Source organism: Crocodylus siamensis, chromosome 10 (genome assembly GCF_052110815.1).
Source record: "Crocodylus siamensis isolate JL-2025a chromosome 10, ASM5211081v1, whole genome shotgun sequence".
Taxonomy (NCBI): Eukaryota; Metazoa; Chordata; order Crocodylia; family Crocodylidae; genus Crocodylus; species Crocodylus siamensis.
Window position 1 is genome coordinate 56,135,707 of NC_143404.1, and position 23,518 is coordinate 56,159,224.

At 50.7% G+C, this 23,518-nt stretch overlaps 1 protein-coding gene across 1 annotated transcript; it reads right to left on the bottom strand.

Moving 5' to 3' along the window:
- Positions 1-67: 67 nt before the first annotated feature.
- EMILIN3 (elastin microfibril interfacer 3) lies at positions 68-21,697 on the bottom strand. The gene is made up of 4 exons (XM_090020968.1): positions 21,306-21,697; positions 15,889-16,011; positions 7,414-7,661; positions 68-5,221 (listed from the first exon to the last, which is right to left on the bottom strand). The coding sequence occupies exons 1-4, from the start codon at positions 21,509-21,511 to the stop codon at positions 3,327-3,329; spliced, it is 2,472 nt and encodes an 823-aa protein (XP_089877094.1). The 5' UTR covers positions 21,512-21,697; the 3' UTR covers positions 68-3,326.
- Between the last annotated feature and the right edge of the window lie 1,821 nt (positions 21,698-23,518).

A 23,518-nucleotide genomic window follows, 5' to 3' on the forward strand; every position in this document is an offset into this window, starting at 1 on the left:
TCAGCCCTCGGTATATACAGTAAATTTTTCCCCTTTCATTCTAAGGGAGTCATTTAATACTGGAAACCTCAGCAAGAAGTTTTTATTTTTTTTCCAGTACAAACAGTCTTTCAGCATGAAAAATCTGAACAAATGTACAATGTTTTAAAAACAATACAAAATGGCCTTTAATAGGATCTGTCAACAACCACCTGGGAGCTGGCCCAAGGCGGGATCAGATTCCTTCTTCAAAAGCAACAAATGCCCCATTTTTTATTTTTTTTTTAAACAAAGTTACCTTAGCTTTTTGACTCGAGTATCTGAGAACAGAAATAAAAACTGTCCATGTCTTCAAGTTTCTAATCAGAAATCAGTCCAAATGTAACGCTACTTTGGGGAGGTCAGCACACATTCAACCACTCCTGGCTCTGTCTGATACCATTGCCTCCCCACTTTCCTCTCCTGTTGTTTGACTTTTTTTCCCCCCTCTTTGAGCTGTAGGGATCTGTTCTGATCTACTTTCTTTAAAAAGTGGATTGTCAGACCAAATTTCGAGACATTCCAACTTCCTCTTTGGTTGTTTTGAGGTCTTTGGCCCCTCGTTGAGGCTGTGAAGGCTAGCTTTTCCACAGATCTTGCCCCCACTCTGCTGTCTGTGCTATTGATGTAAAGGGCCATATCAAGGCACGGCGAAGTAGAGATACAATTACATGCGAGTTATCTGTTGCTGAGGAAACCAAATGGAATTTGAGGTCCAAGCAAAGTTTTCCTTGAGTGTCCAAATGCTAGTCAAGTCTTGCTTCAGGGCCCCTTTCCCTATGAAGACAGGCCCTTGTCTCTGTCATTTTGCTTTCATTCTGGCATGCAGGCAGAGAAGGGCCTTATCCCTCTGTGACACCAAAGTCCACCTGCACCACTTTGGGAGGCAGAATCAAGCCACTGCTGATTTGAGTGAGTGAGCTTGCTCTATGAGTTGGTGGGCAGACCCTGGATAAGGATGTGGTGGGAAGCCTGGGTCTATGATCTGCAGCCCCTGATGTTCAAATTAAAGAGAAGATGCATTTGTTTCTGGTAGAAGCTTACATCTGAAGTTGTATCACATGGGAAAGGATGTCCTTAGCTTGTGTACAGTGCAGGTTGCCCCATGTCTGTTAATCTGAAGCAAAGAGAGCTCTTCTGGGGGCCAGGTTTCAGCCTGTGATCTGCTCTCGGGTACAGTATGCTACAGGGAAGAAACATGGTGATGGAGTGAAAGCAGGGATGAGAATGATCCAGATCAAGGGGGCAGAAAGGTGAGTGGGAGCAATGCAGAAAGGTCAGGAGTGAAAGCTCAAGAGCATTTTGGGGGTGGGTGAGAGGGAAGCAGAACTGATGTAGGGCCAGTATGAAAGGGTAAATGATAGCTGCAGTAGGACAGATGGGAGAACAATGGCAGTTTTTCTTTCTCCTTAAAGTGCCAGCATTGCTGGAATGGAGACTCCTGTGTTTCCCCTTAATGCTTAATGGTGATAAGTCCCATCTTGGCCTAACAATAAATGATTTGCTTGCTGTGACTCAAAGTGCTAGTGGACTTCTGATGTGGAACATTGCAGTCCATACGGAGCAGGTGTCCTCTAGATAACACCAAGTTCCTAGGTCCTGTGTGAACCATATTTGAATGTTTTCCTTGCTCCCTGGGGAAGTTCAGTGGGAAAGGAGCTTGCTCTTGGGATTGGAGTGCAGTCCTTGTTAGTGGCTCCTGCACATTTGCAAGGTAGAGCTGAGGCCCTCGACATCTAGTAGTTCCATTGCAGGCTGAGTCTCCGTTCCAGTCCCAACTGCTGGAGCACCAACTCTTGGTGCTATCAGGCAGTTGCTTGCTGACTTGGTGCCCCATCCATCTGAACAACTGTGGAAACTGCAAAGACCTCCAAGACTGAGCTTGTAAAAGCAGTTAGAAGAGTCCTGTGTTCAAAGGTGCTATAAGCAACACCACTGTCTTTCCCTCCTAATTGGCACTAGGTAAAGGCATCCACTCTCTAGAGAAGTCACATGTCCAAGGTGCTTCAGGGAGCTGTGGTGCATGAACTGGATTGGATACTGGCTGGCCTTCAGTCTGCATGATGATAGAATACCACATACAAGCACACATTAATCAGTGAGCAGGTAAATCCTATTCCCCAAAACCTACACTTCAGCACTGTGGATAGTAAATGCCACTTGATGGACCAAGGAAATTTGTACATATCCCCTTTCCCTTTAGTATTTGAAAACCAGGTGCCAGGGCTGGGGGATCTAACAGCTTCTTGCCTTGGTTTTTCATCTTTGGAGGCCTAGGTGCAAAACATGACCCAGGTAATGAGCCAGGGCTGTGCACTATTTGCAATCTTTGCAAAGAATGCAGGCTTCTTAGCAGCCTTTGTTCCTGCTGAACTTAGGGTTGGGAGAGCTGAGCAGAGAGCACTCACAAAATGTAGTAGTCCTAAAAGGTCTCCCCAGAAATGCTACATGTGGAATAGGTAGAAAGTTACAATGGCACACAGCCTCCAGCTTTATAGACCAAGCTCCGGAGCACAGCAAGTAAAATGAAGAAAGTTGCAATCAGGAGTAAGGGCAGAAGAGAATGGTGTATACAAGTTTGCCATTTTGATGCATGCACTCCGACAGGAGCTGGCAATGTCTTGTGTGCAGGGAGGGGCACTTTCATACTCAAATGGATTAATTAGGTAGTTGAGACCCCAAAGTCTGCTCAGCTGAAGAAAAGGGCACCTACTAGGTCAAAAGAGGGAATTAAATTCTTAGGGAATTAAATTCTTAGGGCAGGGGTGCTTGAAAGTATTCTTTTAATAGCCAGACTTCTGGTGGTGGCATTGCTATTGGGGGTCCCTGGCTATCTCTGTGCTAGTGGGTAACATGCTTGTGGTCCTTGCTGAACGGAGTTTCTCCAACCTGACCCACAAATACAGGGTTTTATCCTCCAGAAGCAATAAATCCACAAAAATGAAGCTGAAGCAGGGAACATCGTGAATCATCCTGGATTGCCATCATCCTGATGACCCTTCTTGGGTCATTGCTCTGGTAGTCAAACTAAAAACCACCCAGCTAGGGACCAGCACCTTGCGACAATGTTAGTACAGATGCTGAGTGTCACAGAGCAGAACAGTAATTTTGAAGGCATAACGTGGGCTGGTACAATCTCATTTTCTTAGGAAGAAAAATATATATGGAAGAAGAAAAATGGGAGAAGGGATTGTAGCAGCTTTTAATTTATATTTTAATAATAGGGGAAAAAAACATTGTCCCACTGGAGTCTGTGTGATATAAGTTAATTCTGTTCTTCAAGAAAATAGTTGGGGGTTTCAGTATAGCTAATGCTGCTTTCCCTCCGGAGTGCTTTCCAACTGGCTAATTTGTTCAGCCAGCTCCGTGACCTTGGCTTGGCAATCCAGCAAGTTGTCCTTCAGTACAGTTATTTCCTGAGAGTGTGCAGCCAAAGTCCCATTCATATGGTCCATGTAGCCCCAGAGGCTGCCTGTGTGTTTCTCCAGCTCATCCTTGATGATGTCCAGGCTGCCCGTCACAGAGCCCAGCCTGCCACACATGTTTTCTACCTGGGCCACACGGTTGTCGAACTGAACCATCTCCTTCTGCAGGTCATGAGCCACATTCTTGCAGTTGCTCAGGTCATTCACAATTCTGGTTTTGAGTCTCTCCAAGTCACCCTTGAGGTTCAGAACACGCCTGTTGCTGAAGAAGAGCTGCGAGCCCTGGTCGCTGACCTGCTCCTGGATGGAGTGGACCTCATCCTCAATCTTGCGCTCGTGCTCATCCAGCGAGGAGTTGACATGCAGCATCGTGTTGGAATACTGGGAGACCGAGTCCTTGAGTCCTGTCAGAGACTTGCTGACAGTGTTCAGGTTGATCTTGAGCAGGGTGATTTCACCCTGCAAGGATCCAGCTGCCTCTTCCTCAATCCGCCGCTGGATTTCCAGGATGGTGGCATTCAGCTTGCGCAGGAGGTCATAGTTGCTGTCCATCCTGAGCAGCAGGTCCTGGTTCTTGCTCTGGCAGTCTTCAATTTCTGTCCGGAAAGTCTCCACGTCTTTGGAAGAGGAGGTACAGCCCAGGGAGCAGGTGGTCTCCAGGCTGGTGAGCTGACTCTGCAGGACATCCAGTCTCTCATCTGTTTGCTTTCTCACATTAGTCAGCTCGCCCTCCAGCAGGGGCATCACGGATCCATCCATGCCCGCTGGAGCACTGATGTTGCTCAGCTCCCCCACAATGGTCATGAACCTGTCCTCCAGGATTCTCACTTTATCATCGAATGATGTCCTCATGCCATCCACTTCTGATACCACCATGCCCCTCACACTGTCCTCCAGTGTTGGGCAGCAGCTGCCTGTCTCCCTTTCCGTGGCATTGAGCCTGGACTCCAGGTCCTCAAAGCGTCCTTCAAAGAGGTTCTCCAGGGTGATGGTGGAGAGCTCTCCATCCAGTTGTGAATGCAAGTTCTTTTGGGACTCAGAGATGCTGTGGAGGCCCTTCTCCAGGATGTTCATGCGCTCAGTGAGGTAGTTCAGGTTGCTGCAGCAGCTCTCAACCACAGTCAATCCTTGGATCTGGGTCTCCAGCTGGGAGATCTCCTTCTTAATCTCTAGTTCCTTGCCGTCCAGAGTCTGCTGCAGCCGCAGGTTGGCGGCTTTCTCCTCCTCGCATTGCTGCTGCACCTCTTGGATCCTGAAGTCACAGGTGCTCTGTATTTTACCCAGCTTCTTCTCAAAGCCATCCAGCAGCTCCCCCCGCAAATGGCTCAGCCGACTGTCAATGTACTCCTCCAGCATGTCGATGGAGGTGAGGGGCGAGGGCCTGGCTGACTCCAGCAGGTGCTTGATCTGTCCATCGTGGTCCAGAACCATGCCATGCACCTCATTCAGCAGGTCTGTCTTGGTTTTCAGGATGTCGCTCACCTCGGTCACTTTGCCCAAGATCTCCCCCACCGGTGGGTAGGTGGCAATGTCTGCTTTGTCTGGTACATCTGCAATCCCTTCTGGGATGACCCCAAAGCCCACTGTGGCATCAGGCACACTTGGGCTGTTCATCAGGGACCCAATCATCTTACTGGTATCCTCCTGGATGGCCAGACGCAAGTGGTCCCCCAGGCCATTCACCATATTGTGCAGAGTGTCATAGGATTGGGAGAGGTGCCTCACTTCCTCCTCCAGCCGGTCCAGCCTGTCCCCAAAGATGCCAGGCATCTTTCTACCTGTGTGAGAGAAGAGACATGGGGTAGGGGGAGAAGAAAAGATGGGTTATTGTTGTTCTTTCAGCCTTGCTCCTACTTTAGTTGTAACTTCCTTGTGGCCCTATTGCTTGTCCCAGTAGCCAAACTAATATCTGAGTGCAATCACAATGGTCACAGGGGACCATGCATCTGCAGGTGGCTGATGGGTAAAGCTGGCATAACCAGAGGTTTCCGCTTCATATTAATTACAGTCTAAGAAGTGAAAAGTGGAACAGATTCTCTGTTTGTTCCCTCCAGTGGCCAGGTTCAGCACATGCACCCCCGTCCAGCTTGCTGCTGAGGGTGAACGGCGTAGTATTTGGCACCAGTGGTAGCGGCCTCTAGTTACTGCTGGTAGGTAGTAGCAGTGTTTTAATGGTACCCACAAGAACGGGAGTTGTCAGTTCTACGTGTATCTGTATGAGTCACCAAAGGAACCAAGGATCCAGTAGCCAGATCCAACACTTGCTGAAGTGATTGGAAGAAACCCACGAACTTCACCGAGTTGTGGATCAGGCTTTTTCTTTCTACGGTGGCATAGCATCAGGTACATGAAAGAGCAAGTTGTTTGGCAGGGAGTTTGGTTTCTAGCAGCCTCCTCTGGGGCTCTTCCTCCTAGGGGAACCTATGTCATGAAGGGAGCTGCTTCTTATCCAACTGTGCCTTCTCACAAGCAACCTTTCTCTGATCTGTTCAGCGAAGCTTTCTCCCTGAGCAGGCATGTCTAATGTGGCAATGCAGTAGAATAGAACAAGCCCCTGATTTACTGTCTGACAAGGAAACTGCCTGTAAAATTACACTTTTAGAGCAGTGGAGAGTCTGTTCAGGGCTAGCAACTTGAAAGGTAAGAGGTGGATCTGTGTGAGTGGGGAGTAGTCTCCTGACCCTTTGAAAATCCACATGGCCTGCAGGATATTTGCTGCTCTGGAGGGTGAATGCCAATGAGCACCTGTAAAATAAAGATGCTTCCTTCTCTCCAGATGGGAGAGATTTTTAAAGGGCCAGGAATGTACAGTGTATTTCAAAATATGCCTCATTAGTTCCAGCTGCCTCTTCTGAGGCAGTCTTCTGTGGCTGTCTTGCTGAAGACATGATAGCATGTGAGAACACTGCAATGGGAAGCTGCTCACTTTGTTTCCATTCTGCTCTGGATCTGGTGTCCTTTGTGATAATGATGAAAGGCAAGTGTTGTGAAGAGGGGCTTATGGCCTCTCACAGACAGAGCGGGGTTATTCCTTTTAGGTCTGAGCTGGGTACATTCAATCCATCTTTGCTACAGAAATTCTTTGGCTCTTATGTTTTAGAAGTGTTGAACCTGAGGTTTCAAAGGTGTTAGGAGTCCAGCTGTCCTCCCAGCCATGGTGAGGCAGTGCTTAATACATTTAAATTTCAGGTCCTACAAAATGGCAAGTGAATTGCAATGTGGGAATATAAATGAGACTGAATTAGGTTGCTGTGCCTCAGACGGTGGGGTCTTCTACTGGAGTTTCCGGCCTGCAAATGGTCCCTCCCATACTTCGGTCCTAGGTCCCAGGCCCTTTCACATAACTGAGATTAGAATCAGATGCTTTCTTTCCTGTGCTCTGCCTTTTCACCTTGGCCACTCCCTGGCTTTGCATATGTTCATGTACCACCAATGCCATGATGTTGACCCTTGAGTATTTCATGGGAGGCCACATTTAGATATCCACTTGTTGCAATGTAGTATACCGCCTCTATGCCCCGCCCCCCAGCTGACAGTACCCAGTGCATTGGCACTAAAATCTACTTTGCCCAGTGATTATTGGTGAATGCCACGTATCCCTGGAATTCCTGTTCCCAAATGACCTGAGCTACAGGGCGTAAGGATCCAAGCCCCAAAGGCTAAGCTCTAAGATAGCCCAACAACACCGGGCACAGACGCTTTGGCAGCTCTGGAAAATGAAGTCCTTTATCCCAAGCATGGGTAGCATGTAGGTAACCATTGGCCACCATGCTGTATGGCAAGGGTGACTCAAGTGTGAGCTGGAAACGGCTTCTTTAGTGGGGAGAGAAGAGGTGCTTGCCCCAGAACCCGTTTGAGTCTTGCCCTGCCTTCTGTGGTGGCTAACAATGAGGCCAACTATGTCACTGATTTTTGTCAAATTAACCTGTGTGTGTGAAATCAAAGCAAAGGCAGCTCCCCGGTGACTCACCGTAGTAGCTCTTCTTTGGTCCTGGAAATTGGTCTTGGTGGATTTTTGGATGAGGAGGAACTCTGGGGCCTGGAAACAGCTTCTGACTGGGAGGCAGCTTAGGGCTAGGGTGTTGGGGCAATAAGCCTGGTTGGTCAGTGGGGCTGTCATGGCAGCCTTCTCCCATGAACCCAGGGCAGCACCTCCATGCCAGCTCTGTCACTGTCTTGTAGCCGATTTTGTACCTGGGTCTGAAGAAGGTGCGGTACCTTGTTGGAGACAGGGAAGGAAGGGTTAGGAGCTTAAATCTAGACTTGGAGCAACTGGTCGCATAGGGAGTAGTCCAAAGTAGCCACCAGTTTCGTTGGACATGATAATTATTTATCTTTGTTGGAGTTTCTGTTCCTGGACTGCTCTGGCTCCCTCTTCTCATCATCCCACTGTTATGCAGTTGTCTCTGGGCATGAACACAATACAAACAATACCATGCTTTGTTCAGGGATTACTCATTGACTTAGTTGTATTCTGGTGGAGCCAACAGGCCTCAGACAAATGTGGAGCCCAGTGTTCCAAGTCATGTACAAACACAGAAGAGACAGAAGTCTTTCCCCCAACAAGTCTTCAACCTAGACAGATGAGATAGTTACAGGAGGAAATGGAGATGGGGAAAAAGGGAGAACGTACAGGCAGAGGGATGGTTTATACAATTTTCTTTTCTTTTCGCTATGGCATTCTCATTGATTTTAAAAGACTATTAACAGAATTGTAGTATTATTGGGTGCAGCTAGTGCTGTAGCAACTAAAAGCCATGCAAGACAGAGTCCTCAGTATAGTAGGTGCTTGACAAATGCACCCTCAGTGGCAGTTCTGCCCCAAAGAGCATAATAAAGATGGCTGGAAACAACTCTAAGCCCTGGTACAATTTGTGAGAGAACTTGAACCCTTTCCCAAAGGTTTGATTTAAACTCCTCACTAGAATTGCAGAGTGGGGGTGTCGTTCATTACTAATCCCTCAAATCCTGAATGCTATAGGATGGTTCAAATATTCTTTAAGCAGATGCTCATTCCTCTATATTCCAAAATTTATCTCCACGATGGACTAATGTTAACATTAATCCAGCAATTTTTTTTCTTTACTGGGTAAAACATCTGGCTGTAGGCACTAGAGGGCAGCAGCACCACGGTTGTACTGCTCTAGCAAAAACTGTTCAAGTAGGACTGGTAGAAGTGACAGCAACTATCCCCTGCATTTCTCTTGCCTCTTTCCATCCCAAAGCGTTAATGAACTGAGCTCTTCAACACAGCTATGAGGCTAAGGGACCTATCCAAAGACAATCCCTCACTGTAGGTCAGAGCTGTCATAGGTTAGAAACAGACATTGCATTGGTCCCTGAATAAGTCATGCCTGTGCTGGTTCTGGAGCAAGAATATCCCAGGACTGGGATGTAGACACATCACTCTTCTGATCTGGGCTTAGTAAGAAGCTGAATGCATTGCTGCTTTTCTGATTCATTCATGCAATCCCAAAATAACTGCACACACATACTTTGCAATATCCCTGTTATTAGCTCTTACCTGGGGAACTTTTTTTTTGTAAGGATTTATTCTAGGCCAACAGATATGGATGTTTGTACAATTGTACTTTGTCTCAGCATAACATGGTTTATGCTGGGATAAATGTGATGTCCATTGTTGCCACAGTGCTCTGGAGATTCTCATTATTTGGAGATGATAATTATTAAACATCACATCAGGCTTTCTTTGTACGATATAAGCTGCTCACTTCCTGCACCCCCTAGCCTCATCCCCACTCTGCTTCCCCCCTGCTGAATCAGTGGTATCACTGTCCGGGATTCCACAGGCGTTCAGGGAGGACTAGGCTGCCCCTGCCATCCCCAACCTCCGTTCTAGCAGCCTGCCAGGGATGTTGGATTAGCTAGGAGCATGGAACCAATCTGGATGAACTGACCCAAATCTCTGCTCCTGAAGACCAATTCAGCCGAAATCTTAGTAGAGTTGTTTGGAAAATGGAGTTTCCACCGCTGAGGAAATCCCAGTATTTGGAAATGACCTTTTGTTCCAAATCAGGATGGGAAAAAAAAACAAAGAAAATGGAAATTCTGTAATGTTTTGTTCCAGAAACACCAACATGTCTTTGTTGAGCCCAGAATAATCCCTCACTTTCCTACAGCCCATTTCACTGGAGGATCGCAAAGTGCTTTACAGAGAAGGTCAATACCATCAGTGCTGGTACATGAGTGTGGTCTGGGAGGCACAAAGGGTCTGTCACTTGCCCAGGGGTACCTGGGAAGTTATAGCAGAGCTGGGAAGGGAACCTTTCAGAGGAGTTACCTCTGCTTGGCCATGCTAGTCAGATAAATGTGATGTGATCTAAAATACTAGATATTTAAAAGTTTGATGTTGCAATAGAATATTAAACACCATATGCGTGTCAAGGCAGGAGAGACCAAATGAAATGCTCCATTCCCTTTGGAATCATTTCACATTATTTCCACAGAAAACATCCATAGCATCAATGATTTCCCACGACCCAGCTGAATCTCAGCTGTGACAAAATAACATTTTGGGGCAGAAATGTATGATGGGTTCTGACTGGTTTTTAGCTGGTGCCCTCGAAACTTCCATCCCACCAGCCATACAACAGCAAGGCACAGGATATGTGGTATTCAGGTGCCAGGGCCAAAGGAAATCTTCCACAGGTGAGCACCTTGGGTTGTTCTAATAGGAGTATGGACATGCACTGCTACAAGAGAAACCAATATACCTAGATGAACGGGTTAAGCAATGAGCTGGTACATCTGTCCACAGACACACAGGCACATCTACATTTGTCTTCATGAGTGAAATGCAAACATGCCCTTGTCTGCAGACAGGTGATATATTCCCGCGTACAGCTCTGCACCTTCTCCAAAGGGATAAAGACACAGAGCTACTGGAAGAGGGTTGCTATAGCTCAGCTGCTTCCATTGTGTGCGAAGGGAACACAGGGTTGTTTTGTTTCTAATCCATCCAGGGATACCCTGGGAAAGGTTTGATAAGAGGTCAGTCTCTTCATCTTCTCCATGGAAGTTCACACAATGCCAGAAGCTGCCCTGTGCTGCCGTTTGTTTGCTATTTAGTTGGAAACACAAGTGAGAAAAGAAGAGCAAGGGTTGGAAAAACCAAGGCCCTCTTCATTACTCCTCCCACCAGAAGGCTCCAAGTTACTATGGTATTTTTTATAGAGCATAGAAACCTGCCCGGAAATAGCATGGTGAGCAGTAAAAGGCAGGACAGACTGCCGAGCCGAGCCACAACATTGGCACGCGCCACCACCTCAGCTCTCCCCAGAAGCCTGGGCTGCAGCCTGATGCTTTCTTTTGCTTGGCAGAGAGCGGGGTTGTAAATGGAACAAGAGCTCTTGCTGGAGAAGGGGTGAGCGAGGTGTTAGGCATGTGGGGCGCTGCCTTCCATGCCGTGCTGCTCTCCGGCACCACAGGCAATGAGGAACGTGCAGCCCTTGTGCAAATCAGGGTCCCCCCCCAGTTCTCTGAGTGTCAACAACAGGAAGTATTTATTGCAGCTGGATAAACATTTGCCAGTGGCCCCTGTGCCTGGAAAAACTACGTCTCTCTAGCATGCGGCGTTCCAAGCCGTGTAAAAAGTTCAGCTGGCAGGTTCAGCTTCACTCTGACACTGGCCTGAGTTCAGCCCCAAGGTTTAGAGGAAAGGCAGGGATGAGGTGGGCCAGGGAAGGAGGAGCACCAGCCTGGCACTACCCCCTCCTCCCCCCAAGGGGGGAGTGGTCTGAAGGGGTGGGTACAGCAGGTGCACATCTGGCCTCTGCTGAAAAACACTGGAACAGCTCAGCTCTGTGTCCTAGGTCCTGGGCTGGTGAAGCTCCTTTTGGTGAAGCAGACTTTGATTCCCATGTTGGTGGCCAGAGTGGTGGTGTGCACAGCGGTGACTGCCTGGAATTTTCCACTACGCACAAGGAGATGCGAACACCCACAAACCTCAGGTGCTTGAGCGTGAGCTCTGTCTAATGAGGGGAGCATATAAAGAGCAGGGGTAGGGTACACTCCACCTCCCTACTGGATGAATCAGGAAGGGGCATCAGAGACCCTGCTGGGCTGTTAAGTAGCATCGACTCATGCTCAGCTCATATGGAATGCACCGGGGGTCCGAGTCCTCCCCCAGCTCGCATGGTTGCGGTGTCGGCCAGTGTAGCTACAGCATTCAGCCTTTGACAGCTGTCAGATTCCAACAGCATTTGTGGGGAAGGGAGTTAGCAGGGTGCAAAAGGAATATGAGCATTTTCCTGCTTTTTGCTGGGGTTCATTCATCACCCTTTCGCCAAACTGCTGCTGTTAGCAAAGGCTGGGTGTCCAAGCTCCAGGGTTCTGCATTAGTTCTGCTGCTTGCTGCCCACCATGCAAATCCACATTTCCATGACAGCTAGGGTCCCAACAGGCACCCAGTATAAAGAGCTCTTGTGAAAGACCCTCGGAGACCTGGTTTCACTGGTGATGAGCACATGCAGCTCCCACTGGCTTCACTGGCTGATGGGGAGAGCTCTGCCTCTCTGAAAATTAGACTTTTCAACTTCTCCATGCCTCAATTTGCCCCATTAATGAAAGGGGATGGCAACTCGGCTTTGCATCCCTCAGGGCAAGGCCAGGCCTCACAAATGTTTGGATCCTTGGGTGCAGGTGCTAGAGAAGCACCAGTCCTATGGTTCTATGGAGGTGTCATATGGTCATATGGTCATATGGAGGTGTTTGAAGCACTGGCATTTTTCACTAAAAGCCTCTGTTTCCCACAAAAAACTGATTTTTGGTTACTCCCCCTTCCCTCTCATTCCTTATGTCTGGCACATAGAGCACTTAATTTGCACATGCTGCCACACTGCCTTAGAACTGTAGGCTAGTAGCCTCATGTCCCCATTCTGCTCTAGGCATTGCACTACATCTCCCACAATGCGCCATAGTCACAGATTCCCATGATGCACTTCTCATTTTAATCAGGGAGAGCGGTCCCAGGAGGAAGCCCAGCCCATGGAGAAGAATGAGAATACAAGGAACCCTCCTCTCCCCTTCTCTGAGACTGTCACAGAGTTGCCAGATGAAAATTGGGATTTAGATTTTAATTTAAAAACCCAAAATTTTACGGAAAATGTAGTTGAAAACAATATCCTTTTAATTTGCTTTGAAATTTTCAGCAGAAAAAGGATCCTTGTTTTCTGACCAGCAATACCCTAGCCTTGGGGGACCCATGGTGGGGTGGGTCCTTGTGAGATCAATGAGACAACTGTCCATGGAGAAAGGGAAAGGTCACCTCCACAGAGCACTGAAGTTCACTCATCTCGACACGCTGAATACAGGAGGAGAATCGCTGCTTTATCCCACCCAGAGGTTACAGGTGAATGACTAATTCCTGAGATGTACAGGTAGGATGAGGCCTCTGGCAGAGGGTTTGTGGGTTAGCATGAGCAGTTTCCCTTTGGAAGTCATCAAGTCACAGATGGGTCTTTGCTCAGCATCATCTCACCCAGATATGAGAAGAGTGGGCAGGTCTGGTTAGAAGGAAGGGAAGGAGATATGCTGGCATGAGTGGAGTAGTGCTGAAGGGGAGGGGAAGAAGGGGTGATTGCTTTAACTTCTGTGATCTCTGTGGTGCCCAAAATGGAGTACTGCCATCTTGTTTCTCCAGGGATAAAATGTTTTCACCTGGAAAGCTCAGTAGAGTTGTCTCCAGCTTTGCAGGAACCTGCCCTTCATCTCCTTAACAGGGACAGACCCCAGTTGATCCCTCCCCATGCTCGCTTGTGTTCCTTGGACTGGGCCTCAGTCTTCTCTCTCCATGGTGGGAGCTGTGCACTTATGCATAAATGGGCCCTAAGCAGGGTTTGAATTATGCCCTGACTCTTGAGGGGATCTACGGCGCTGGCAGCCAGAAGAAGCCGCTGCCTCCGCCAGAGGCGTGGGGCAGGTCAGGAGGGTCTCATCTCTTGTGGGGTGGGGGCTCAGCCCCCCCAAGCTCCCCCATAATTTGAACCCTGGCCCTCAGAACCAAGGGCTTCTGTTTACAGAAGAGCCAAGCCATTCCTGAAAAGAGATGGCAGCTCTGTGAGGAAGGACCCCTGCCTCACGGGCACTAATGCTAGGCAGGGAGACTGGCTCCCTCAGTGGGACAGAGGCGCTATGGGCAGGGCATGGAAAACCTGCAGTCAGGATTCTCTTACCATCCCAGAGGGGAGCTTTCTTTCTGACCTCAGGCAGACAACGGCTGTCCTTTGTCTTGAAGCATGAAGGTTTATAATTTATCTTACTGAATGCAACTGTGATGGATCCTACCAGTCATGAACATACTAATATTTTTCTGTGTCTTGCTAAGTTCTGGACTGTGAAGCTGTCCTGTAGCAAGGAGTCCCATGGGTTGGTTATGCTTGTAGAGAAAAGTATGTCCTTGGTTGGTTGGTTTTTGGTGCACTGCCTTTCAGTTTTACCCATGGCCCTCCATGCTGTAAGAATGGGTAACTAGGACTGTTTTGAGAGAAGTAGTTAGCTGTGTCAGTCTGAAGTCAAGCAGAAGGCAAGGTAAAGATGTACCTTATAAACTAACTAAATCAGAGATTCATAAGCTTCTGTGAGCCAGAGCTCGCTTCATCTGTGCATGTCCTTTCATAGCATCTGATGAAGAGAGAGAGAGAGAGAGAGAGGAGTCCATGAAGAGTGGTCAGTCTTAAGGATGCAATATTTGAAGCACAAGGGAAGTCCATCCCGGCCTGAAGGAAAGGCAGCAAAAGACCCAGGAAGTCATCCTCCTGCTGTACTCGGCCTTGGTGAGGCCATAGTTAGAGTACTTCATTCAGTTCTGGGCTCCGCACTTTAGGAAGGATGTGAGAGAGTCCAGAGGAGAGCCTCACGGATGATCAGAGGACAAGAGAGCAAGTCTTATGAGGAAAGGCTGAGAGACATGGGATTCGTCAGCCTGTAAAAGCAAAGGCTTAGGTGGGGCTTGGTGGAGGCCTATAAATATATTAGGAGTGTGCACCAGGAACTGGGAGAAGGTCTGTTCACCATGACGTCCCAAGGGAAGACAAGGTCTAACTGTCACTCCTGGAAGATCATTTTAGACTGGACATAAGGAAAAACTTCTCTACCGTCCAAGTTCCCGAAGTCTGGAACAGACCCCCCCCAGAAGTGGTGCAAATACCTACTTTGGATGCCTTTAAACACATCTGGATGCTTATCTTGCTGGGATCACTTGACCCCAGCAGACTTCCTGTCCCTTGGGTGGGGGGCTAGACCCAATGATCTTGTGAGGTCCCTTCCAGCCGGAATGTCTATGAATCTATGAAGTGAGCTCTGGCTCATGGAAGCTTATGCATCTCTGATTCAATATGTCTATAAGGTGCATCTCTACCCTGTCTTCTACCTAGGAGTGTTGCTGACCCTTTCTGCACTTCCAGCTCAGACATGTCCCCTTGCTTCTCTCTAAATAAAACCTTCTCTCCCCATTCAGATGTCTCTCTCCCCTCTAACCTTTTCATTGCCTGGCTCTACACCCCCTTCTACTACTGCTCCATCTCTGACCAGAAATGAGCACCACAGTCATGCTTCTGTTCATGGCTCTGCTACTGATGTACTGTGTGGTCTTGGGCAAGTCACTCTCCTTCCCTGAGCCACAGGACCTCACCTGTGAAACATACTCCATACTCCAAAGGGAAGTGCAGTATGAGTTGCAAAGGAACTTTCGCTCGCTAGATTATTGCCAGGGAGCACATGAAGCTGGGAGTACTGGGAGTTGAACTCTGAGGACTAGACCCAGAGCTGGACTTTCCCAAAGTTCAAGGGGGCTACAAGCTGGAGACCCAGGTTGGGCCTGTCTCCACCCTCCACCCATATTTGCTGGAGTCCATGCCACAACAGGAACAGAAATTCAGTGCAGGTTGGCCTGCTCCTGACTCCTGTGTTACTTTGTACTGTTGGTAGCAGAAGAGGACGCTGAAGTCCTGGCTGAGATCAGAGCTTTCCTGTGCTATGTGCTGTGCAGACACAGAGACAGTTCCCACCCCAAAGAGCTGACAGTCCAAACTGACCAGACAGGCAAAGGCTGGGCAAGAAGGCAGAGGCCCCAGGAGGTGGCCTGACTTGCCCAAGATCAGATAGCAAATTTGTGGCTGCACCAGGGGTACAGCCCTGATCTCTTGAGACCCAAGCTGCTACCCCATCAGCTGGCCCACACCTCTTCTGGTGTTTCACTGAGGCAAACCTATGGATTCCCTGCTGTTACTGTAAGTAGGAACCCAGATAAGCCTCATCCAGGCAGGGTACAGGCAGCCCAGCTCTGGGACAGCGACAGAAAAACTACATGCTTGCACTGCAGTGCCAGTATGTCTCACATAAGGGCAGATGCTTCTCCCAGCTGAGTCTCCATGACCCCACCATCTCCCCAAGGTCACAAGCATGACTATATCCCATGGATACTCACAGGACTTTCCCTGGGCACTTAGGCCCCCAGCTGCACTTGTGATACTCCGCCTTCACGTAGCTTTCGGCCCCATCCTGCAGGGCACACGTCACGTTCCTCTGTACCACGTATGCGCAGTAACTCCTACAGTGGGAATAACAGACCACAGTCAGGAGGGAGCAGCAAGGAATCCTCTGCTGGGGGTGGAGGGAAGCACTGCGACCAACCCCCATAGAAGGGAGTGGCACAAAAGACCCATCCAGTCCAGGATTTACCTGCAACTGGCAAATGCCTGCGCCTTAGGTCTCCTATAGGGTTAGGCAGCTAGAGGGCTCCCTCAGTCTGCTCGTTCACTTGGAATAATTAATTAACCAACACCACTGACCTGGAAAAGTCACAGCAAGAGAGCTCAGACTGGAGCCCCCCCACCCCCAAGAGCCCCACATCCAGCTGTATGCTGGAGACTGTAGGAAGGAATGGGAAGAGCTGAAAGTTGTGTGGACTTCTTCTTTTTTGCACTGGTGAATCTGAAGCATGCCCCTGAGCATTGCTGTGCAGGCATGGTCCCTGCACTGCCCCTTGCTGCATCAGGATGCAGTTAAAGCAGAAGGAGGAGTTGTGCTGTGCAGCAAGGAGTGAGGTGTTGGGTTCTAAGGTATCAGGAGCTCCATCAAGAGAGGTCCTGAGTCCAGATACCCTGAGCTACATTACCCATCTCTGCAATGTGTGGCCATTCATAAGGCATGGAGCTGGCAGCCATTCTAATGCCTGATGAGGATAAGCACCCAGAAGCCCGGCTCCTCAGAGCCACCATGTGCAGAAGTCTCCTGTGTCTTGGGCTGCCAGGATTTGGCCATGGACATCTGAGTGCCTTTGCTCTGGCTCTCTCAGGAGGTCAGCTCACATGGTCTCCAGAGCTCTCTAGGTTTGGCTGGGTATAAACCCAGGCTGTACTTTGAGGCTACTGCTGCTTAGTCTGGCTGTGACTCAGCAGGGAGAAAAAGTAATAGGGAAAAATCAGTCCAAGATTTCCCCCTCTGTGCGGGGCTCCAGGCTGTGGTTGGGTCTGATGAATTGGGGCCAGTTTTCCCGATGCTAATATAATTCCTCCTGGGACTTCCCCTCCCTTCAGCTGTAACAACCCCAGAAACCACAGAAGGGAGGTGCTGCTGCTGCTAGTGCCAGCCCTGGCAAGCCTCAGGAAACAGAAGGGCTAATGCCTCTCTGTTGTGGGGGGGCACAGTGTTTCCCTGCCAGCGAGTGAATGGCTTTGGGACTCAGATCTACATTCTTCTCTATATGTACATGGGCGCATCCAGCATCTCTGCTTACGGTTACAACAGAGATCGAACGCTCCAGGTTCTGCTCTCAACCCAGAGCTCAGTGATGCTGCAAGACTTCAACCCAGCCTTCTGCATGTGCTTAGTCTAGGGAGGAAGCTCTGGTTGCAGGATGCATGCACACAGTCTGCTTCTCCATACACCCAGCTCTCTACCTGTCCACAAGTGCTGCTGATGGTCTCCCCCCTCCCACAGAACCCTTCCTGGCTGGTGGCTGTCCCTTTGTCCTCAGTCACTAGTCTCCTCTTGCCTACAAGCCTGCATTGAGATGGGCTGCACAGAATCCATGCAACTGTATTGTATTTTTGCTGGAGTCCATCTCATGCAGGGCACAGAAATCCAATGCAGGCTGCCCTGCTCCTGCCTCCAACTAGCACTCTTCTAATCTATCTTGATGTGTAGGCAAAATTGATCCATGTTCCTTCCTTCCAGCCTCTCAAAAGTCTTTGGCTTCAGCAGGGCCATTGACTCCCTGCTTTACCTGTGGCAGGTTAGGGTGTTATGGCTTGTGTTTTTTAGGGTTGATTGTGTAGCTTTGCTAGTAGGTTAGACAATGGGTTGGTATAGGATGGTTTGGATAGAGATGATCCTGCCTCTGGTGGGGGAGATTGGGCTAGATGATATCTGGAGGTCCCTTCCAGCCCTACTTTTCTATGATTATATGATAGGATTTGAGAACATACTTAAATCACCAAGTGGTCCCACCTGCACTGCAAGACTGAACCACCATGGGACAGCTGTTTTGTAACCAGCTCTTTCCCTCTGGTAGTTCTTCTGGTGTAGACAGGGTCTTAGTACAATTTAAGCTGGTTTTGCACTTGTTTTCCAGACCCTGAGAAAACAGGACCATTAGCTGGGGCCTCTTTACCTGCTCTGTCTGTATCTCCCTTATGGGGAATAGCCCCAGTCCTAATTAGTAGCTTGCCTGAGTGGTAAAACCCTGGGCAGCTTGTGGCTGCCAGTGGCTGAAGCAAATGAGCCTCGGGCTGTGTCACTTGGTGCCCAGCAGGACAGTTCTGCCCTGTCATGTTCTTTCTTTTCCAGTGGCAAAATGCTGCCAAGTCACAGTTCACTTTCTGTGATCGCTCAGCCTCTGATCCATATGGGAGCCTAGCTGGCAGGGTGGAGCAGCACATGCAATAGGATGAAGCTGGGCACTTGTGGATTGAGGTCAGGAGAGGAAGGCTCCCATGCAGGGAGGCAGAGAGAACCAGATGGGCCATGCTGCCCATAGGGGCAGAGACAACAGAGAATTTCACAGAGGAGGATTAAGGGGACAGCAGCACAGCAGATGGCTCTGCAGGCTCAGAGCAGGCTGCAGGGATAAAGCCAAAGGTTGAGATGGCTGCAGTGAGTCTATGGGAAAAAGCAGATGGGGCTCAGTGAACTCGTGGGGGTAGGAAACAGCACTGTGATGTAAGAAGGTTGTGTTGTCTGATGCTAAACCACAAACTAGGAATGGCTCTGGTTGTCCAAGCATCCCCTGTCTAGGACAGAGGCAGCAAGGAGGTGCAGCATCACAGACTTCACCTCTAGGAGATCATTCTAGTTTGGTCACAATGGAAGCACGTTGGGGTTCTCAGCCTAATTCTTAAGGTGCGGTTGTCCAGTCATCCCACGTTGCGCCATTGCTTAGGCACAGCTGGCAGGGCCTGCTCATGAGAGGAGCGGAGCTAATACAGCAAGGGATAGTCTCCCTGGGGTAGAGGTGTTCTGGGTGAGTGCCAGATCTAGAATAACAATGGGAGCCTGTCAGGAATGAGGAGCATTGGTTAGAGAAGTGGATATGTGTGTATATCCTGCCCAGACCTGCTTGCACCATGTATGGCTACATTCAGCATTATCAGCCTCCTCTCCGTACAGAAGAGCTGAAGTATCCTGATTTGGTTTCCCATGGAGCATTCTCTCTACTCCCTCAAAAATGGAGGAAAAAAGATAATCCAGCTTTCCCACTCACTTGACTGAGGCTGAGCTTTCTCTCCCTGTCATTCCAACTTTCATGGGTTTGGCTGAGACATCTCAGTGGTTCTCAACCACTGGGTCGAGAGACCAGGGTGCCACAAGATCTTTTGAAGGCTGCTGCAAGGTGTGAGGAACTAAGCAGATAAATTCAGGCCAGACTTCTGCCCTGCCCCTCTGCAAGGAGGCAAGCACTTTAATAAATTAGTTTTTTTAATGGGGTGCTGCTCAGTTCACGCAAGTTACGGTGGCGTGCCGCGAGTCCAGTGAGGGGTGCCTGGAGTCTAAGAAGCTTGAGAACTGCTGCAGTAGCTGGGCATGTTGGAGCAGAAAGGAGGAGGGGCAGAGCTGGGCTGAGGGCATGACTGTAGAGAAGCTGTGATCTACTAGTACTTCCCAGCCCATCTGCCAAGCAGCCCTGGCTAACTATAGTGCCAGGCCAGCCAGAGCAAGGGAAAGCTTCATTCCCCCGCTGTCACCCACGGGAAGGCTGGAGCACTGGGTGAAGGGTGGAATTCCAGGGGAGGGTAGTAATGAGTTAGCACATGAGCTTGGCCCATCCTGGCATGGGGGAGGAGGGAGATATTTGGAAGCAGTGGCTGCCAAGGGTGGCAGCAGCTAATGGGGCAGAGGGAGGTAAACACTATGAGAAGGAGGGAACATGGGAGGGCCTGGTGAGAAGACGGGGTGAAGCACTGCGGGGGGGAAGGGGAGGGAACAGGTCAAACTGAAGAGCATCCCCATAAGCACTGCAAGTCCCAGAGGAGCCACTAGCATTGGTCTCAGGATGACCACTCTTCAGACCAGGGGTGGGCAAAATGTGGCCTGTGGGCCGGATGTGGCTGCCAGGCCATTCTCTCTGGCCCATGGGGCCCCTAAAAAATTTAGAAAATTAATATTTATCTGCCCCTGGCTGCCTGTCATGCAGCCCTCGACGGCTTGCCAAAACTCAGTAAGTGGCCCTCTGCCCAAAATAATTGCCCGCCCCTGCTTTAAAGGCTATGGTTACATTTAAAATCAATCCAATCAGCCCTGCACAGGACTTAAATTGACCCAGTAAGCAGCATCTGGGACCCAACAAGAGGTCAGGGAAAGCAGGGCTGCACGTTCCAGGAGTACGGCTGCACCAGGCCAGATGAGAAGGGGTCTCTGCTCCACCACCACACCCTCTCTGCAAGCACTGGCAACTTCCCACCAGGGACAACCATCCTGACCCAACCCTGCCAGTGCTCTCTGGTGCCCCCCCCCGTGTGCCCTGAAGAGCCCTTTGAGTCTTCCTCCCGCCTCTACCCGGTCACTCCCTCACACACTACCCCCTTGAGGAACAAGCTCCTCCAACCTGTCCAGATGGCTCCATCCCCCTGCAGCCCCAGGATGTGCTGCCTGGTTCTGTCCCTCCACAGGGACAAATTCTGCCTGGGGTGATGCTGGGAGGAATCCAGTCGGTCGTTCAGCTTTGCACAGGGCTGCTCCAGCCTAGGAGCCAGCTCCTCCCCGCAGTTGGAGGAAAGGCAGTGCTTGAATTTACCATCAATTTTTAGCCACAGTGCCCTTACAAACTCCTTGCAATGCCTTATTAACAAAGCCAGCAAGCAAGGCAGGTAGAGCTGGTAGCCACCCTCCTCAGAACGGCAACCAGCCAGGTAAAAAATGAGCGGGCCGGCTGGCGTCCTCCAGAGAGACCCCTTCCCTCTTGTCCCCACCTGTGGCTAAGCGGTGTCCAGCCACAGCTGCTGCTTGAGCCCTGTGCAGCTGGAAAACTTACGGGTGCTTGGCCACCTCTTGCTGGCACTGCCACTATTTATTGCCCCCGTCACCCCTCATGCTTCCTCCTAGAGCCGCCTGGAGCCACACGCTGGCCCCTCTCCTGCAGCTGCAAGAAAGAAAGTGAGTTACCTCTTTCCAGCAGCTCATTCCAGATCTTTTGTAAGCCCCAGTTTAATCTGCTGCTCTGGGCTGGGCCAAGGGGCCCTGGCACCGACCCCAAAGCCGTGCGGCCGCTCCCCCAGAGCGACGCTGCCGGGGCCAGCCTCTGCCCCAGCCCCGCAGCCCCGCGCGGGACCCGGCCCCTCGCGGCGGGGCTCGGCGGTGGCTGCGTCCCCGACCGCCTGGAAGGAGAGACCCGGAGCAGCGGCTTACTTGTGTCTGCCCGTGGGCTTGCCCGGGCTGAGCTGCGGGCTGGATCCGGAGGTGTAGAGGTTGTACCGGCTGCTGTAGGGCACGGGGGGCGGGTGGTGGTAGAAAGTCCCTTTGGCATCGGCCAGAGCGATCAGCGCCCCCAGGCAGAGGGAGCAGAGCAGAGCCCCGCACAGGGGCGTCCCGGCCGCGGCGCTCGTCCTGCTCATGATCCCCGGCCCCGGCCCCGGCCCCGGCCCGGCGCGGGCTGCAGCCGCCGGGCGCCCTCGCTGCTCCGCCGCGGGACCTGCGCCGCTCCGCCGCGCCGCGCCGCGCCCGCTTTTGTAGCCTCCTTCGCTTCCCCCGCGTCTCCGCACCAGCCCCGGCTCCGCGAGGGCAGGGGAGGCGGGTCCAGCTCCCTGCATTAGCATAAGACTGCAGCCATCTCCCCCCACGCCTCCTCCTGCCCTCGGAAACGCTGGCCCGTCGGGCAGACAGCAGCCCCCGCCGGCAGCGCCGAGCGCAGGCGGCGGAGCGGCAGAAGCTGGGGGGAGAGGGCGATGCCGAGGGTGGCCCCAGCCAGGGGCACTGTTACCCTCCCCTTTGCAGCAGGGCCCTGCCAGCTGGGTCCCGCCAGCCCTGCCAGGGGGCAGGTGCTGGGGGCAGTCCACAGCCTCTAACAAAAGTCACCTTGGCAGGGGATGGAGAGCCTGAGCACCAGCTTTGATGGGCAGCCAGGCTCCTCTGACCCAGGTGGTAAAGGGCATTTGCTCTTCCTGGGCATTTAGGAAATGCTCCCAAGTTAGGGAGGGAGGAGAAAGAAAGAGAGAGATGTCTGAAACAACTCAGCTTTCAGTCACAAGGCCTTCTTCCCCCTCCCTTGCAGAGATGCCAGTGCAACAGGTGCATCCTAGGCACTCTGCTGGTGTGTGGCCAGTGTGCCTAGGTAGCTTATGCTGGATCTGTGTTGCTCCTGATTTCCACGGCCATGGCTGGCACATTCCCGTTGGTCGCGTGGGGGGCAGGGTGAAGACAACCATCCCAATGCCTGGACAGCAGCAGTTGGCACCAACCTGGACACTGTACTGTTAAAAAGAGGCACCGGACCTGAGAAACTAATGGGTAGGAGAGAGTCCGTGGGGTTTGGTTGGTCAGGTGGTTTAGTCTCCTTTGTAAAAGTTCATGAGTGCCCTAGTGAGGGGAATGATGTGTGGAAACAGCCAGCTAAAGTCTGCTGCAGCTTTGGGAAGGGATGATCCAAGTTCTCCCGGGACCAGCAGACCTCATGCAGCCAAATGCATTCTCCCGTGGTGCGCTAGTGCTGGTGGTGCACACTCCCGTGGGGCGCCACTGTCCCATTCTCTGTCCTACACATTGTTGTGCTTGGCAGCGATACATATTCATGTCACCAGCCCATTGTGTTTCGTGTGGCCACCGCTCTCAGGTAAGACTTGCCACTGACTGTGGTCTTATCTTCCTGGGACCCCTTCTGTACTCCAAGATCATTGTCCATTACTGTATGATTCAGTACAATACGTGAAAATGCCTGTCATTTGTAGCATCCCTGCATCTTGACACCATGGCTGTATAGTCAGGCCGGGGAACTGTCTGGTAGGTGGCTATGGCAGAAGAGTGGGTGGGGAGGGAGAAGAACCACTCTGCCACTTCCATAGAAATGCTTTCTCCAAAGTCCCTCAGTGCAGAGGCCAAGTATGGGCCCTGGCTGGACAACAGCACTCCTCTGGCCAGCAGAGGTCACTCCGTCTCACCGGAAAGATGAGCTGATTCCAAACTCCGCAAGGAGGATGCAGAAGTGCCAAACAAATGGGGCCAAGGCTGTGTCATGCCTTGCCCATGGCCTGTGGGAGACTTACACAAGCTGGTATTCCTCCATCACTGATTTCTCAATGCCTAAGGATAGTGGCCACCCGCTCAGACAGATGAAGAGAAACAACAAAAGAATGAGCTCCATTTGTTCTCCATGGACAAGCGAGAAGCAGCTTAGCAGCACCAGAGGGGAAAGGATCCAGGCACTGAGGCACTGTGTGGGCACAAATAAATGACATAGCTGGGCAAAAGGAGCCTTCTATTAGATCAAAAATTGATGCAAACATATTAGCGGGCAAAGAAAATCTTCCAGTGGCCATAGAAAGGTAAGGCGGGAACACAAGAGAGGAGGAGATTCACATAACAAACAGTGTGCCCATTTGAATGGCTAGTTCTCGTTCATGTGGCTG